This window comes from Netta rufina, assembly GCF_964035555.1.
Source record: "Netta rufina genome assembly, chromosome: 3".
In the NCBI taxonomy this organism is placed as follows: Eukaryota; Metazoa; Chordata; class Aves; order Anseriformes; family Anatidae; genus Netta; species Netta rufina.
This window is the reverse complement of record NC_140125.1, coordinates 56,546,374-56,565,350: the sequence shown is the minus strand read 5'-3', so window position 1 is coordinate 56,565,350 and position 18,977 is coordinate 56,546,374. Positions and strand designations below refer to the sequence as shown.

General features: G+C 41.3%; 1 protein-coding gene across 4 annotated transcripts in view; it reads right to left on the bottom strand.

The window, feature by feature from the left end:
* ARID1B (AT-rich interaction domain 1B) overlaps window positions 1-18,977 on the bottom strand; it is a gene marked incomplete at its 5' end in the record, with an annotated part of 322,379 nt that overhangs the window by 218,890 nt on the left and 84,512 nt on the right. For all 4 annotated transcript variants that reach the window (XM_084284568.1, XM_084284570.1, XM_084284569.1 and 1 more), the window contains one exon: window positions 3,160-3,270. In XM_084284568.1, coding sequence (XP_084140694.1) covers window positions 3,160-3,270 — 111 coding nt within the window. The remainder of the gene's footprint in view (window positions 1-3,159; window positions 3,271-18,977) is intronic.

Genomic DNA, 18,977 nt, shown 5'->3' with positions numbered 1-18,977 from the left:
CAATCCAACAAGAACATTTACAAAATTACTCATTAAAGGCAAAACAAAGTATTAGTCTTCACAGACACACACAGCCTATACTGACATAAGCTCCTTTACTGCAACAACAAATTTGCAGATATATCATTTGGAAGGTTTTTCCCGTAAGTCTGTTCTATCTTTGTCACAATAGCAGAAATGTGTATTTGGCTATTATCCCTTAAATCTCAGCAAATATATTCGGTAGTAGCTGTTCTCCAGACAATTGCATTCAGGCTTCTCCCCCTTTATTCCTCCACTCTAAGAGGGAACAGTTTCTGTTTATTACTTCCTTTCCTTCACAGAGTACCTAACTCCCATGTTTTCTCAAAAGCCTGAGATTTCCTTCTAATTGTGACCCCAACAAAAGTGCTCGGAGCACTATTCTGTGCAACTTTTCATTTGGGCTCTCAGTGACTCCACATGGTTAAAGACCTCCAGGTCAAACCTTTCAGATATCAGAGCATTTAGGAGAAGGAAAGCAAGCATTGTATAGAATCTGACAGGCCATTAGAAGTAGCTAATAAAGCCATATTTTGTTTGTAGCCATTTGCTACCAACCCACATTACAAATTTGTCTGCTTTGAACTTTATGGGAACATTCATGCCAGGACTTTTATATACAACGTGTGAAGGAAACGGAACAACTATTGAGCTGTTTAGCTGTGCTTACTGTGACACAAACCTGCTGAAAAAAAAAAAAACTCTCCAAAAGGATGACACAAGTCAGCATTCAGTGCTGCAGAAAGTGGCCAGCTCCTCTTCAAATTCATCAAAGGGAAACTCTTTTTTCAAAGCCACATCAGAGAACACCATTCAGCATTTAGTGTTACATCTCTTTTGTTGTTTTTAGACATTCGCATAAGCTCACTATGTAGCTGCTGTGACTTTACACAATGCCCTTAAGAAATAAAAAGATAACGGGCAAATTGTATAAATATCAGAATACCGTGAAACAAAACATAACCAAATTTTATTAAAAGCTTAACACCACTATTACTTCAAGCTTCAATATACAAAGACGGCTTACTGACTACCCTCAAGAACAGCATTATCTCGAAAACAAGTTTAAGAAGCCACATTTAGCATCCCAAACTGACACTAGAGCTAGGAATGCTAAGTGAGGAATAGCGATCAGAGGTTTTCATAAGCAGCTGAAAACTGAACACAGACCTCTTGCTCAAGGGGAGAGAAAACTATTTATATGGTCAAGCTATCCTCACCCCCCAACAGAGCTATACATGTATTAAAGTCTTCATCATGCTCACCATATTATGAACGTATGGACTATTCCTAATTTCTAAGGCATTTTTCCTTGGAAGTAAGAGGAAGCTTGCTAACATTACGAAAAAACAATGTCACCGTATGTGAAGGGTTACAGCTGTATTTAGATTTGGAAAAAAAAAAACAAAACACAAAATGGTAATACCTCTCATCCCTGTCCAAACAGCAAGGTTTTTCAGTATGTAAGTGATCTATGGATTAAAGCTTTTCAGTATTGAAGTGTGTGAATAACAGCATTTAGGACAAACCTACAGTGTAAGCTACATGGCCAAAACGGTTAATATTCACTGTTAATACCACGCCAGCTTACTCATACCTAGAATAATAATGAGCTACTAAATATACCAAACACTTAGGGACACAGATAATACCCAACAGTCTGCTTAGATATGATGATGGAGGTAGAACAGAGTATGGATTAAAAGTAGGACAATTGTTTAAGAAAAAACACAGGCAAATTAGAACATTAGCTGATAAATAACTATTTCTATCCATCCTTATAAACACTGTTTATGAAAAGCTGAGGTAAAAAGTCCTTTTAAATATTTCTGCTTTTTGAAGTAGTTAGTTGTTGCCAGAACAGTTCCATGTCCAATAGCTACTATTTTAAAAGTAATTGCTACTGTTCACTTTTGAGACCTGTTCAGAGAAATTAGTCTACTTAAAAAAGGCTTCCCTGCAAAACCGTCAAAATTAATACTAGTTCAAAGCAAATGGATAGCTCTTCTCACACCAGTTTTCATAGCTTCTCCTGAAGCATACATGTTTTAACATCATGTAAAGACAGAATTTGTGGCATATGTACTCTCCTAGGTGCCAAAGAGATAAACATCTTCATGGCATTTTAAAGTTATTACCCTATTTTTAAGGGTTGACAATAGTGCCATGTGTCAGAGGTAAAAATTACAACAGTCTACCAGATTTCACACATACATTCAGTGTCTCAATAAGGTGAACTCTTCAGAGGAATCCCAGTGCTAACTGGAAATGAATACACACTCAGTGAACCGGGGGAAGCATCCTATAGGTTTGCCATACCTATAAGCCAGGGGTCATGTAATTTATTAACAGTTTTCATCTTTCAAGCTGACCGTATTCTGGCTGGTTAAAATTCATGCTGTTTTGCTACCAAAAAACAAGGAAATCCCTAAAACAACAGTAGCATACAGAGACAAGTCCAAAGAGTACTTTGTCCATTACAGTGAAATTAGACCTTTAACAATGCAAGTAGCTGCAGTGTCTTTGCAAATGGTATTAACGTGTGCTGTTTCCCCCACAGCAGAATGCACAGAGCTCAGAAAGCTAAGAAAGGCTAGTCCAAAATAATCTTCTAGCCAAACAATCAACCTAGCCAAAGTATCATTACCATTCCCTCTTCTGCACTTCTGACTGTAGTAATAGACCGTAGCAGAATTAACATGTCAAACTCGTTATTTATGCTCAGGGTTTGGAACAAACATCTCATGGTGGCAGTGTTCTAAATCAAAATACACTGAAATCCTTAGAAAAGGGCACAGAAAAAAGCCTCTTTCTCACCAGATTGTTTTGTGCAAGTACAGAATTCTTAAAGACAAAAAGAAATATCAGTCCATTTCCTCTATGCAAATACATGTGCACAAACATAAAATGTGGATGCACGGGGATATTTTGGACCAATAAAACCCTAAGCTAAGTCCACTCATACACAGGCTATTTATTCTCTGCCCCACCTTTTTTTTTTTTTTTATTAAAATAATCATTCAGATCAACTTGCTCTTTTCAGTATTTCTCATCCGCTTATTCTAGGTACAATGAGGTCCTACATAAAGTGCTTTCATTTTAAAATATTGTATGGTAACAGAAACATTAGTTTCTTACTGGTAAGCTCGATGGTCTTTCTTGCTGGATTAGATTCAAGTCTTCATGGTTAGGCTTTCCTGGGGCCATAGGAGGTTGAGATCTGGTTCCATAGCCTTCCTGAGACATGTCCTGAAAAAAACAGTTGCAGAGTTATTAACCTGATTCAGTAATTACAATTAAATGCACATCACAGAAGGGTGAAAATACAACAGCTGAGTGCTGAATTTTTATTTTTTACTGGTTACATCTTTTTGACAAAGTGCCAAGCCCACACAGGTACCACTAGGGCTGGCACGGTTCGCAAAGAAATCTCCACAGCAGGCAGATGTGCCAAGGGGTGGTAGGGAATCAGACCAGTGCAACATGGAGCAACACACACAGACAAGCCTGCCAAATTAATGGCCCGCTTCTATCCTAAAAGAGCAGCAAGCACTACACGGTCAAAATGTTCATCCTACTCTTCGATGTATTATCGAGCCTCCTGATGAAATACTGAGCCAGGTGGAAGGACTGGACTTGAAAATAAGACTGTAACCATGCTGTGTAACCAGATGCCTGCAGCAACCCTGGATTTACCATCACTACTACTGACTTTCAGAAGCTGCCTGTCAGAGGGCGGCAGAGACGACAGTCACATTACATCCGAGTGCTTCAGAGGCAAGTGTATTTGATCAAAAGCAGCTCCACAGCTCGCACCACCAACTTGGGGATTTTCCTTCCGGTGCAAGCCCAAGCAGTGTTAGGTAATGGCTGGCACACAACCCACCGCCAAGGGGCTGAGGGGGCCAACAAACAACCCTCTCCCACCCCACAAACTTACTCGACGTGCAAGGTACTTGCCCATTGCAAAGCCTTAGGTTCAGGCTCTGCTGTAGCTGCTGTGCTTCACATTAGCTGCTCCTGCACTTAGCTGCTCACTACACTTTTTCAAGGAAAACAGAATGCAAAGCCTACTTCAGCATGGGTAACTGGCATGGAAAGTTGAAGAACCAGTTCCCAATTGTTAGAAAAAGATATCACTCCTTACAGTTTTTTTCTTTATTGTTTTTAAATCATTCGATCCTTCTCTCCCCCTCCCTGTACACGGGAAGTGCAGTTTGCTCAGACCTTCCTCTCACGGCCTCAGCTTCAGTCAGCGCCTGCAAGCGGCCAGGCAGGGGGCACGGGGAGGGACATGGAAGTGTCCCTGCCACCCCCATCCGTACCCTGAAGGCTACATTGCTGCTGCTGCTGGCAGAGGGCTGCTCGACAGTCCAGTATCCCTATCGGTGCAAGTTACTGCTCCTACACAGGCTGCACAGGCCAGCCGGCCTGCAGAGCAGGAAAGCTTTCTGCCTCATTTTGAGCCCTGCTCCTGACAGGGAGAAACTTGTTAACTGTTTCCATCCAGCTCCTTCCATTGCTTTGGACTCTCCTGAGTTACTTCAGGGGGTGCCGAAAACTCAGCGAGGCTCAGAACAAAACGCAGCGGAGCTGAGAGGATGTAAACCCAAGGAGGAATGATCCGGTCCGCGAGCCTGTGCCAAGCAAAATCAAGCAGCACTTAAAAGGCCAGCACTTCAATGTGGTTACCAGCAGAGGGTAACAATTAGGCTTAGGGGTGACAAAGGCTGCTGGCTGAATGATGATTATCCCCGGTGACCCCCCGCGCGCCCCCCGCCCAGATCTCCACTTGTCACACAGCGCTCCTGCTGCGCGCACCAGCAGGTTCCTGTGGATTAGCAGCGAGGTTTAAAACCAACAAACGGCACAAGGCCGCCATTCAGCAGCCTTCACCCTGCCACAAAGGAGGAGAAAGGTGCAGGACAGCTTCACAATGGGCAAACAAATGAGCAAACCTCTGCTTTCCCCTTTATTTCACAACACACGCGCACTCGCGCACACGCACACGCCGGTTGTCCCTGCACAGACATCTGTAACAAACCCTGCTGCCACCTGAGGTCTGCGCTTCCAGCTCACCCTCCTGCTCGCTCCCCTAGATCTTTGCAAACAAAGTGCAAAAAAAGAACCACTTGTTAAATCACCAACAGAAACAAAAGAGGAAAAAAAAACAAAAGAAATACCAGGAGTGGTGAAAAAAGGATAAAGGGAATATTACACTTAGGAGACATTCTAGAAATACAATTATTCCAAGGCTTAGGACTTTTTTTTTTTTTTTCTGGGAAGCAAAACATGTTTTGTACTTTGAGAAGTCAAGAGCTATTATTCCTCACTAAGTACCAAGCATGGGTTTTCCCGCATTTCCAGTATTTCACTTGAAACCTCGCTTCCTACTGAAGCTTCCAGGGGAGAGCAGGGGGAGAGCAGAGAGAGCCTGTTTTTTCACAAGAAATACTGCATGGTGAACGGAATTTACTTTTACCTGGGTATTTGAAGACTATCCGTGGAGCACCTTTCCACATGCTGAGTGCACATAAAAGAAGCTGGACATGGCAGCCTTTGTCTTTTTAAATGTGTAAGGCTCACAGTGCCTCCCTTTACAACTATTGAAAAATCAAATCTATTTGCTCAATTCTCTATTAGGTTTGGAAACAAATACTGCAGACATCCGTGTTTGTTATGATGGGGACACCCATGCACTCCAAGTAGGACTGAAATCACATCCTATTTCCCTATATTCACTGTAATGCCACTGGATACTTTGATGACTGGAAACTTGGAAAGTAGCTCTTGAAAAGTGAGAAATCGCTCTGCTCCCTACGTTTCAGACACAGGAATCTCCCAGAAGAAATGTGCAAGGGGCTATGTGAATAATTTTGTGTGTTTATACATATGCACTGTCCAATAAAAACATTTCATTTGTATAATAAACATAATGACGATTAAATAATAGCATGTTACACTAAGAGGTTGGCTTCAAAACCAAAACAGTGCTTAATATCATTCTCCCTGAAAAAGAGGAGAGAGAAAATCCCTACCATCTTTCTTCATTTTTTCAATGTTTGAAAATTTTGTTAACATTCAGCATATTACAGACTAGATAAAAAGATTTTGAGAGATAAATAAGACATAAGGACAGAGGTATTAGGGTAAATTGTCCGTCACCGAAGAAATGCACGGAATTGGCAATACTCGCTTTCAGTTCTGAAAGGTCATTTTTCTTTCTAGCATCTAGGAAAGGATTTGAAGAGGAAACATAAGGGGAAGGGAAGCATGTTCCCACATGTGCTGCAGCCATGGCTGAGAAGTCCCTCACTGGTACTGAGGCTCAATCTTCCCCCAGGATCCCCGCGGTTTTGTTTTTCTTTTCCTTTGACTCCTAATATTTTATCCGTCAATGATAGCAGATTTCAAGGCAAAGCTTCTGATTTTTTCTAATGAATCACAGAAAAACCTTCCTCCCATAGAAGACGAGTGTGCATGTGACAGAGAAATCCAGACTTTCATAAACAGAAGGCTACAAGTTTCCACTCAGAACTTCCCAACTTGGCACAAATCCAATCATATCATAGCTGTTACAGCACAAACTGTCAACAAAGTTGTAAAATAACTAAAAGCAGGGTTTCCCCCATCAGATTTTAGAAAAGACACTGGGAGAAATACTCAGCAAGTCATAAACATGTACTCCAAAATAGCTGAAGTTCAGCCTGTTTTCGAAAAATATTTCTACTCTGAAACAGGTACACCAGAAAAGAAAAACACGAACGTGCCTATGTGCATGATGCCTAAAACCTACAAAGTGGGTAAGCTGTTCAGAAATCAGTCCAGGTACAATTACAAATGACAAATTTGGACAATAATAATCAATTGCTCATCGTCCATAGAGCCAGTTATTCACCTCCTGCTTATGTGCATGTTTACCTTGGGTGGCAAACTGGGGTACACGGAGCTTGTGATTTGGGTAGTCTTAGGAGTATTGAAGAAAATGGAAGGGTGTTTTCTTAGCTGTTGTTCTCTAACACTGTATTCATTTTACTACTTTTTTGAGTCTCTAATTCTGATGTGAGGTGTCACTAAAAGGTTTTGAGGACAAAAATGGGTCAATGTATTGGCCTGCAGAGAAGTCAAAAGCTCCTTGCTCCTCCCTCTCCCATTCCTGGCATTGGGCACCACCACCACCACCATCACCTTCCTCTGTTGGGCTCTTACAGGACCACTTTGTGAAACGATGCAACTTAAAGCTTGCAAGAAGACTAACCCCCTGCCTCCCAGCTTTGCTTTCTGAGCAGGAATGGCCCCTGGAAGGGTTGGGTGAGAGAAGAGATGAAGGAAACAGCTGTGAGCCTGGCTCCACCAACCATCAAATTGTAGCCCAGGTCAACAGCACGGCAACCCTTCTGGAGCAGGCCACAGATAGGCAACCTTTTCCTTCGTAACATGCAATGCTAATAATATAAGTAGTGTAATGCTTTCATTCCCTACCTGGACCTAGTTTAAAACAAGCAATTCTGTTCACATTTTTGTTTTCTCTGCAAAACTGGATGAATATAGTGCTGATGATGCTCAAAACCATGTAGACGGAACGCACGCTTGTTTTAAGTTCTGCTAAAGAAATTAGGATCTAATTATGGAGCGGTTTAAATTATTCTTAATGGAAAATGAAAGCATAGGGAAATCATTAATGTTTTGGGGAAACCACATTTAAAGAACGGCTGGGTGAGAAATATCATTCAGGCTTCATCCACTTCCACTGCAGTAAATTTCAGAGGGATAACACGACCACCCAGGAAGATAAGTACCACGATGGTTAAGTAGAAGCAAAATAATTTATGGAAAATAATATACTACTTTTCAATTTGAAGAACTCATTAAAAACTATTTTAGCTCGTGTCCTTGATTCATTTGGTTGATCCACAGAAGACTTCAAGTGTGAGAGCACTGAATTCTACAGCAATGTGACAACAGCAAAATTGAAAGCAAATGTTAATTTTTTCCCCCACATCACTTGAGAATGGAGGTCAGGACCCAGTATAAAAGCCAAAAGCAGCATACAGCCCTGCTATACAAAATTATTTTACTCATCTCTGAAGAGATACTATGGAAGAGGAAAGAGGCAAGTCCTATCTCACTGGCTATAGAAAGACATTCCTTCTTATCATTTACCAAAGTAACTGTTTGTGCTGTGTAGGTAAATACCCACCAAAACATTTCTCCTCCTTTATACCTTCTGATGCAAAAAGCTACAGTAAAAAAAATATTCCTTACCTAAATGGTGGCATGTCCCCACACAGCCAACTTCTAGCCCAGCCGTGATCCCTGAAACATTACCTCCTAAGTCGTACACTCTGACAGCACAAAGCAACAAAGCACAGCCAACCTGCCAGAGCTATATTTCAGGTAAGGCTGTGCTCAGAAAAAGGTGTTATCCCCAAGGGCACAAGCAACACCGACGCTCACACAAGCTGGCAACAGAATGCAAACCTGTGGGGAATGGTCCACTAAGGACAAAAGAGCAGAAGGGTCTGCCTGAATCTCAGGCAGATGGCCTGCAGAGGTCCCACGGGGTGTTGATGCTGGGTCAGGAAGAAATGTATATATATGGCTTGAACTTTGACCTTTATGAATCAGAAAGAGGGGAAAAAAAGAACAAAAAACAAATAAAGCTTTAAAGAAAAGGAAACTTGTATCTTGCAGCTGTGCAAGATACTGCACAAGCACTGTGCACAAGCCAGTGAGCAAGTCTCTTAAGAGCAGAGACAGAACAGGTGATGGCAGGAAAAAAGGATTTGGTAGGTCCCATGCCAACAAAACCACTTTAGGTTGATTACCAGTGCAGTCCAGGAATCCCCTTCAGCGTGATAGCCTATGTTTAGGTGATGAAGTAAATAAACCCTTCTCATAATCAGAATATGTAGATCTCTTCAAGCCAGCCCACTACCACCACCTGAACGGAGACAAAGACAGCAGCTGTCCTGAGGTACAGCTGGCACCTGGAGAAATTTGGAAGAGCTGCAGTTTCGATGTCTCGGGCGTAGAGCAGTCACCATCAATAAGACATCTGATCTTCAATGTAATTAATGCTGCCCCTTCCAAGATATCTGCAGTTTCAGTCAACACTTGTGCTTCCTAGATTTCTTTTTTTTTTTTTTTTTTTTTTTTTTAAGCTAATTCACTTACGTCTACAACAATGGGAACACCATTTTGTGCCTTCATGATCCCCCCTTATCACAAATTGATAAGTGAGTTAAGTCTCAAGACACAGGAGGGAGAAAAAAAATGTACTTGTAGCAGCCAGTAGTTGGTGCAAATTATAATTATCTCAGCCTCGATCACATATTTACTTACACACGTCCATAAGCCACCTAAGCACTCAGGAAGTTATTAGAAACTCAGACTACCTAACTATGGAAAGTTTTCCCCAGCAGAATACACTGAAAGCACATTAAATGTAGATAGGGTCAAAAAAACGACTCCCACATCTGAGGAAGAACATTATTTGTTTGGACAGGGTAGCTTCCAGTCACGTATCAGGTAATCTGAAACAGCTAACAAGAAAGATGGGTCCCTCTTCCTAAACACTCTAGTCCATTTTTACATATGTCTTGCCTGTATGGCCTCCAGGAGCCACGTTAAGCTAATGATGCAGGAAGAGCTCAAAGATGAAATCCTTCTCTGAAGCCCTTATCTTGCTATTCTCCTTCCCCCACTATTGCGTTCCACGGATCACAGAGCATATCAGTAGTGGATTTAATCAGAGACAAGGCATTTCTTCTAGTTTTATTCTCTCGTAACATTCCACGTGGAAAAAAAAAAAGTGCAAGTTTGGTGTTTGTATTAAAATGTGACTGTTTAACATTTCACAGCCTGATAAATGGCTGTCAATTCTTAATTTACAGGCAAAAAAAAAGGTACAGCTTCTTTGTTCTGCAGACATAATGTTCAAGTACGAATGAGGAGATGAGAGAAAACCTGAAGATGCAATCTGAGTACTATAAATATAACTTGGAAGTAAGAGGTAAAGCAAGCCTTTTATTTCCATGAATTTCCCCATGTTTAGAGAACTTTTTGGACTTTTCCTAAAAAACCCTACGAGGCTGGGCAGCCCAACCACGCTTTCATTTTCTACACCCAGTACTTCCTTTCCCTGCCCATCCTTTAACTGACAGAGCTATATTTAAAAGAAAAACAAACAAAGAAAAAGAGCGTTGGCAGTTGGTTGTTTTTTTTTTTTTTTTTTTTTAACCATCCTATTCTTTCTATTCACTTGGGACAAGCTACCCCATGAAGGCGATGACTTACAGATTTCGTGCCATCCGGTGTCCTGCCTATAACTCCTTGCTAGGGCCTGGGGAGGGACGCGCTCTTCGGCAGGCCCGAGACGCCAAGCGGGGCCGAGACCCCTGGAGGGAGCTGGAAGCCGCAGGAGGCCGGAGAGGGGCAGGATTTGCAGCCTGCCCTTTCCTCAGAGCCGGGGGGCTGCGTGCCCCAGAGGGCAGGATTCGGCCCCGGACGCCCGCCGCGGCGGAGGCGGCTCTGGGAGCATACGGCTGGCTGGCAGAAAGGAGGTCAGGGACTGCCCGCAGCTTACAGCGGGGCTGGGGCCCTGCCGCCAGCTTAGGGAATAAAGAGAAAAGCTGCGCCCAGAGCAGCTGCTACCTCCGGGCCAATCCAGCGAGGTACCCGAGGAGGCGGCTTCCGCACTTGAGGCTGGGAAATATTTTTGCAGTGTTTTCTTTGGGGCACGGCAGCGCGGGCCAGGACTTCACCCGAAGGCTCGGGAAAACCTGTGACTGTAAGGAAGGGCTGCAAGCAACATGAAACATCGCTGCGGTCATGTAAAAACTGAGTGGTGAGAGGGCTTTGTTTGCTTTTGTTTATTTTCTTGCTTTTATTTCACTTTTTTTCCCCTAAATGTAAAGCTCATTATGTGATACACAACACCTATGTGACATCTGTTATGTCATCCCTAATACTCTGCCACAGAGTCTCAGAAATGACCGACACGAGGCTTACCCACTACTCATCTATAGGAGAATCACAAGCGAAATTCAGATGCACAAAAGCCTGCATGAACATTGGTGAAGAGGGTTTTTTCAGCTGGGTTCTGCCATCTGGGTTAACTTAAATTTTTGGAATGGGAGAGGGGCAGCGTGGTACTTGTGGGGCTACTGGAGGTAGAGCATTAGCTGCATTCCTCTCCTCTCTTCCTCCACAGTCCTTGAAGAGAGTGCCTGCAAAACAACTTTTAAACCCAGCCACCACGTGGAAAAGTGTCTTAGTCCGAGGAGTGGAAAGAGAACAGTAATTTACAGAGGACAATAATTTACAGACGTAAGCACCTAGCTGCAGGAGCAATCCAACAGGCTGCACAATACATACAAGTTTAAACCAACAGAGGCGAACTATTGCTTTCATCTCTGAGGTAGAAAAGTCTTCACCACCATCGCCACAACCACAGTTTTTTCAAGAGAAAGTATTCCCAACTGGGCTGGCGCTGGGAGTGGCAGAGGGTGGGGGTGTGGAGAACAAGTGATGAAAACTTAAACCTCATCTGGGGCCAGACCACTGACACGTCCCTGAAAACAAACAAACAAACAAATCAATGATATTCACTAAAAGTTGGTAAAGGACTGCTAGGTAACAAAGGAGGAGGAAACCTTTTTTTTTCTTTTTTTCTTCTAAGGGTCAAAAAGCAAGACCTTTGTGAATTCTGTAGGCAGACACCCAAAACCATAAATCCTTATTCCTGTGTTTCATTTTTTACCTAAAAACATGCATGTGGAACAGGGGTTGTAGATGGGAACTTGGCAATTGGGAAGAAGTCATAGGAAGAGGTGGAGAGAGAGGCTGTATCCTCCCATAGCTTGATTTACTGAGGGACAGCTCACAAAGACCAGCGGTTTTTCTTCTCTCCCCACCAAGCAGTTTTGTCAACACGTGTAGGTAACTTGGTTTTGAAACACTATCTTATTCACCTTGATTTGCTGTTTTATTCTTTGGTGGTCACACCTGATTGCAACAACTAACAAACCCTCTAAGGTTTCAGCTGCACATTCCAAATCCCGCTACGGTAGGACAGAAATGCAGTAAAAGGGAAGCACACAGGATAATGAATATATATAAAATATATGCTGACCTACATTCAGATAATACATTGTCTTCACAACAAAATCCCAGTTCTGGATGCAGAAAATAAAACTAAATATACGTACAGCAAACATCTTTGATTACTAAAGAAAATATGAGCAGCAAAAAAAAAGTGGTAAATTTTATGCCAGGAAACATTAACAAACTTATTTTCCCCACCTCTGAGGAAAATAACATGTGTTAATTTAAAGGCCATAAGAGAATATTGCTGCAGCGCAACTGGCCATAAGGTGTAATTTACAAGACCACTAAAATTTGGGATATATACTGCTCACATAGAAAAAACACATCCAGATCTATTAATATTTTTTAGACTTTACAATGTTATCACTTAATTCACTGTACTGTCCCATTCACATTTGAAATTTTTTTTTAGACCGGGATTTGTGTATTTATTTCTAGAACATTTGTATGGACACATTTGTCTAAAAACAGCCACCAGATTAATGGATCATAAAGTAAATGACTATTATTATGTGATCAGGTATCTTTTGAAAAAACTTACTATTCTGTTTAACTTACCGCTACATTTCAAAAGGTATAGATAAAATTATTTCTGGGATATTAATTTTGGTCTCCATAATAGTAAAATAAAATCATCATTGGGTAATAAGGAGAGTGGTAAGAGAAACAACACTAGTTATGATTACTAATCTCCTAAAACAAAATAGTTTTTATCAGCCTGCATTCCAAGAGTTTTACTATCAAGTTAATTAATAGACTCCTACACTAATATCTAAATGCCAAGCAATTAATGGCACTGAACTATAAATGGCTTTGTCTTTGCTCTTGTAGGGTTATTTTATAAAGCAAATGCAATTCTATCACTTCAGTGATTTAATGCAGGCTTTGTGAGGTTAATATTCCCAAGCAGTTGCAGAATAAAGAACTGCTTTAATTAACCTTCTGTGATTTAAATACTGAAAGAAATCAGAATTTAGAAACTTTAAATAATAATGCCACTGTAACAACAATACTACTATTCTGTGGATCAAAGCCAAACCGCTAACTGATTTGAGAACTCTGAAAAACACATTGAAACATGTGCATTTTGCTGTATTTGTAACCTTGAAAAAGACTTCTCTTTAGACATAACACTCTACATCCATGATAGATTCTCATGGTTATTATAGTTAAGGTCAAAAATGTTTCCTTTCAGGATTATTTACTTATAAACACCAAGTTTTTTAGTTTATTAAAAAAAAAATATTTAAGTACAGCATCCCCATCTTTTGCACCTCAATGATTAGCAGAGATTTTTCCTACTGCCCGCTAAGCCTGCAAACTGGATGCGTGTAAACAACTGGCTGCTTACCAAAAAGGAGCAAACAGGAGTTCAGACTTCCCCTTTTCCCCCAGACTAGATTTTCTCTCTTCCAGTTTAGCAAAGAATGTTTCTTTGTAAAAAAAAAAAAAAAAAAAAAAAGCTCATCAGGACTAGGGCCTTTCTTCCTTGCTCGTTTTACAAGCCCAAGAGCTGTGATACATGCTTACCAGGTTCAGAATGATACAAAAATAGGGAATTAGAATTAAAAGCCAGCAGGATCCAGGCTGCCATGAACACTGCCAAGCAGGTGTGCAGTGTGCTCTGGCCGAGCTCCTCCAAGCAGCCTGCTCGCCCTCACCAAGCCCCACTGGCAGCAGATGCTTAGAGAGGTGGACTAACTGCTTTGGTGGGAGAAGAAAGCAGACATTTACATCCCTCCCTCAAACTGCAGGTGGAAAAGCACACTTTCAGCAGAAAACCACTAGGTGAACACGGTAAAGGAATTAAGTGAATGGAAAAATGTCTCCGAACTCCAACTGTGGAACTTTAAACTGCAGTGACAGAATTGTTAGACAGCGTAGAAGTGAACAAACACATACTTTCATCACATGCGATTCACTGGCTTTTAGAAGATTATCAGAGGTATAAACAACTTCGGTACACTTTATACACAAGCAGTAGCACCACTTGACAAGACAAAATACTTCTCATTTCCCAGGAATGAGAACAAATCCAGGTTTACTACAGAGGCAGAAGCATACAAAGGGCTGTTACACACTCTCACATTCAGGGTTTCAAACCCAATAGACCAGAGTTAATTTTTTATCTTGCTTTACCTAATCACCATGTCTGCAAACAATCACTTTAAACCAACAGGGCCAAGAAAATCTTCCCAAAATCTGAATGCATGTTTTTGGGTTTGGTCAATATGCCTTCAGTAAAAGTAAGCCCACACCAGTGCTAGTGCTGCTTCATGGTGTGCCCCCATTTTGTGTTTGTGCTCGGGTGTGAGTTCATGGGAAACGGCCCTTGCTTCTTCTGCCTGCACCTAATCCTCCCAGCCCCTTGGCTTTGGAAGATGGCTCGTCAAGTCTGGTGAGCTAGCATCTATTATAAATAGACATAAACCTCTGAGGATAAAAGAGAAGAGCTTGACATTTCCTGGAATGATACAAACAACGCTGAACAAACAGAGCATTCCCCAAATGGACCATAAGCAGCTATTCCGATTACTGGGAGAAGATGCAGCACAACAGGAGTTGTGGCTTCACTGAACTCCTGAGCTGATCAAGAAACCTCAGCCACAGAGATAAACACTCACATGCTTAGCACTTTTTCAGGATTATGGCAGCATCATGCTTATGAAATCAGACTTCCTAAAAGCAGAAACCTGACTAACTGGCAAAGAGTCCAATCAGTTAAGCATTCATTGAACCTACAGAGGTTCAAACCTCATTTGCCCCTCCTGAAAATGTTACACACTTAAAGGTTAAAAAACCCCTATAAGTTAATTTTATTCACAAGTATGGTTCCTAAATATTTCCCCAGTTGTTTTGTGGTTTTGTTTTGTTTTTAAATCACTGCTGTGTTTACCATGGTACGGTGACAACTTTCTTTCAGGGGTGCTGGCCACTGGTGGCACGTCTAGAAGCCAAGATTTAAGTCATGGTGTGTGAGTTTGGGAGCCAATTGCTGAAAGCCTGCTCTCCTGCTCCTTCATCCCCACAAACCTCTCCAAGCTTTATTACAGATGCAAAAAGTCAAGATTGCACCCTGGCTTTTGATATTTGATATCTCTGAAGTAGGCTGACAACAAAGTGCTCAATGTACCAAAACGGATGCCTTTATAAAGAGAGGTTATATTGTTGTTTTTCCTTGACTCTCAACTCAGGTCCCACAGAAAGGAGGCTGGAAAAGCCGGCAGAAGAACACAGCTGTGTGTGAGAATTTTCACCCGGCTACTTTCTTATCATAGATTTCCCTGCTCACTACATAGAGGCAGCTCTGCTTTGTAAAAGCCAACCAACAGGTACGCATCAGAAGCACGAGTTCTTAATGCTATGGATTTGGGATTGAATGGCTGAAAGGAATCACTTCTTCCTTATTCCTCTTTACATTGGAAATAAAATAATTACCTCTGAAATGAAAATAAGCCCAGCATTTCAAAAAAAAAAATATATATATATATAAAAAAAAAAAAACAACACACAAACCAAAAAAAAAAACATCTCTGCTGTGGAGACAATGGAAGCCATGAAGGATTTACGGTGCACACGCAGTGGTGTCAGTCACTGTTGATGGAGACAAGCACCAATCTCTTCTGAACATTAAACTTGCTTATGAGCTCTCATATAACTGTAATAGCCAACTTTCACAAAGAATGCTTTCCTATATGGCTGGCAGCAAATGTCAGATTAACATGCAGGCGTGTTCCTTCCCAGATTTCCTGTGGTTCATAACACAACAAATATTAAGTGCAACCACTTGTCAGTGGTGGATGACTGCAAACACAAGAGTTAAAAGGAGAGAAGGACAAACAATCCTTATTGTAACTTTAAGCCTTGGGCAGCTACATGTTACTTGCAAGGCCCCATATATTCTGAAAGAAGTTTGAATTGAATTCTGCAGGAGTTAAGACTGAACTACAGTACTGTTGACAGCTAATTCTGTGCCAGTTTCTAATAAGAGAGTGGGGATTTTATTAAAAAGAATAATTGAGTTGAGGTATAAAGCTTTAATTTGGACTCACTGAGGATTATCTGTTACTTACTAATGAATTTGATATTTGCATGCAACACAACTATTCCTAACTTAAAACAACAGCATTTTTATGCTGTGTTATACCCCAAAACAGCTTGACAATGTTAATTAACATGCTGCTTATTACACTGTTAAAGGAACTTTAGCAGCTCACATGAAATCACAAAACAAAACTTCATCCTCCTGGTACCAAAATCACTTCAGCAATTTGATGCATTTTGCCACAATACAGTTTGTTCTGTTTTCATGACAGTCATACAGCTTGGACATGAAAAGCAATTAATTAGTTTCACATTTTGTTCACATTTTCAAAGACTGTTTCAAGTGGGGTAATGTTGTATCTGTCCTACCTTGCACTGACTCAGCGCTAGAAACAGATGTCCACATGGGAACATGCCCACAACACTCAGGCTGCCGACTGAGACTGGCTCAATCCGTCGCCGCCACTTCAGAAACAAACCTGAGATTTCTGGCTTTCTGTGACCCCCCTGCACAGAACCAAATCAATTCCTTCCAGTTATTGCTGCGAAACAAACACCTTGTGAAAAATATTGGGAGACCTGAGCAATGCATGGACCCTCTTTCCTGCTACAACCTTGAGGGCAGCACCCCATTGCTGGTCCTCCTCAAGTTGCTGGGGCACAGGGAGTTGGTGCCCCGCAGAGACCTCAACAGAAGGCAGTCCCTGTCCCGTTGTCTTGTGCTGCTGATGGCCCACAGGACTCTGGAAATGCCTGCTGACCCCACCAGCATGAGCTGTCTTCTGGAGAGCCACGGCAGCACCTCCCATGTGCAGCACACGATGCATTCCCCAGACCCTGCTCGGTGGGCACCGAGTGACCACAGGTGGGGAAGATGGTGCTCCCCAACACCATTACCCAGCCCCAGGGCTTTGGCCAGCTTTTAAATCATTTTAATAAAACCCGATAGTGAGGGCACCTTGTCTGTGTGCTTGTTTATGAAACATCTTATCCTTTTAAAGAAAACCAGACTAAAGACTGAGCCTGAATGACCTGTTTCTTTAAGGCTTTTTTTTTTTTTTAATAAAAAAGTCATGGTAACCACAAAGGAATGGTTTAAAAATACATCCACACAGCCTCTTCATGCACACTTAACCAGGAAGAGCAGTGCCCCAGAAAAGCGCGCACACCTGCCGCACCTCAAGGATCTGCCAGGCTCTCCTCTGCTTTTAATCTCGTGCCTGCCTGAGAGCGCAGGGATCAGCGTAATCCCGCTCTATCCTGCAAGTTTGCGAGCAGAAAGCTTCCAGGAATACTTCAAGCTCAAGATGACTTCAGGGTAACAGTAACAGGTGTAGAATAAAATCACCATTTTTGTTTAAACTAGAGTGAGACCATAATTATTTTTCAGATCTACTTTATCTGTCAAAAGAGTGATGTGGTCCCAGCTCGTAAAATTACACATTAAATCTCAAAGGCACGATCCTCTCTTGATATGTACGAACACATGCTACATAAAACAAGAAAATATATAAACATGGCTGTTTAAAAGCCATTTGGAAAGCATAATAACCCAAAATATACATCACACTATCTTAACAAAATAATGTTTAATGATGACAGTTTAAGTTTGCAATTACATGACATTCTTGAGCAAAATATCACTTCTAGTTATGGCAAAAGATTTAAAACTGCAAAAACAACTGAAGCATTTATTCATTTATATGCCATTTCAAGATGAAAAACCCTGCCAAGGGCAACACTCTAGTAGTATAACACATATCTTTGTCTTTTTTCTTTTAAGGAGCAGTAAAGGTAAAAGAAAAAAAAAATTAAAACAAGGAGATATCTACATCTACTGGCAATATCTAATGATCAATGAATCTGCTGCTACTGCAATAAATTTGCTTAAAACAAAGCTCTTCCTTTAATGGTTTTCATTTTTATTTTTTTTTTAACACAGCAGGCTCCTGATTCAAAGAGGGGATGACTGATGCTGGCTTACAATATGGCTCTGTAGTAAACTATGCCAGTATTACTATCAAATCACCCCTCACAAAACTCCCTTCCTACCCACCAAGCAATCAATTTAACAAAGATCTAAACAGCTTACAGTTTAAACATTCAAATAAATTCCGCTTTCCTTCTCCTCCTCTATGCTTATTTGAAGAATGGGAAATCACAAGTCACTGGAACAGACCCAGACATCATTTTATCCATTTACTTTTATTGACAAGATTGCATATTGAATTCAAGTGAGTCAAGGAAAAGGAGCAATGGTTTCACACGTCCATGATACGTGAGAAATGAAGACGAGCACCAATTCCGAGGCACAACACTACGAGTTACACCTGACTGCAGAAACTCACTCGTGTTCTAACAGAGCAAAAATAAAACATTATCTGTAGGAAATCTCATATCGAGTTTTGTTCACATAATAAAATACTCGATAAATCACACTGCAGGACTTTATATAAAAGGAAACTGATGGCACAACAAAGCCCACGATCTACCCAAAATAAATCCTACTTTCAGTTTGATAAACTCCAAAACAAATACACTGGAAAAAGTAGGGAAAAGAAGGTATTTACTCAGCAGACCCCTTTCTCCAATCTGGCATCTCTTTTTTATCTGGAAGTAAAACCCATTCTATTACACTCACTTCACAAACAATGCAATCATGTAGATGGATTATTTACCCTAAAAACAACAGGAAACTTCACCTCACAGCTGCTCCCGTTACAAGCGAGTTCAGCTTCCAGTCCATCAGGCACAGAATAGGATCCATGGATGCCCACACAGACCACATCAGAAAAACTGAT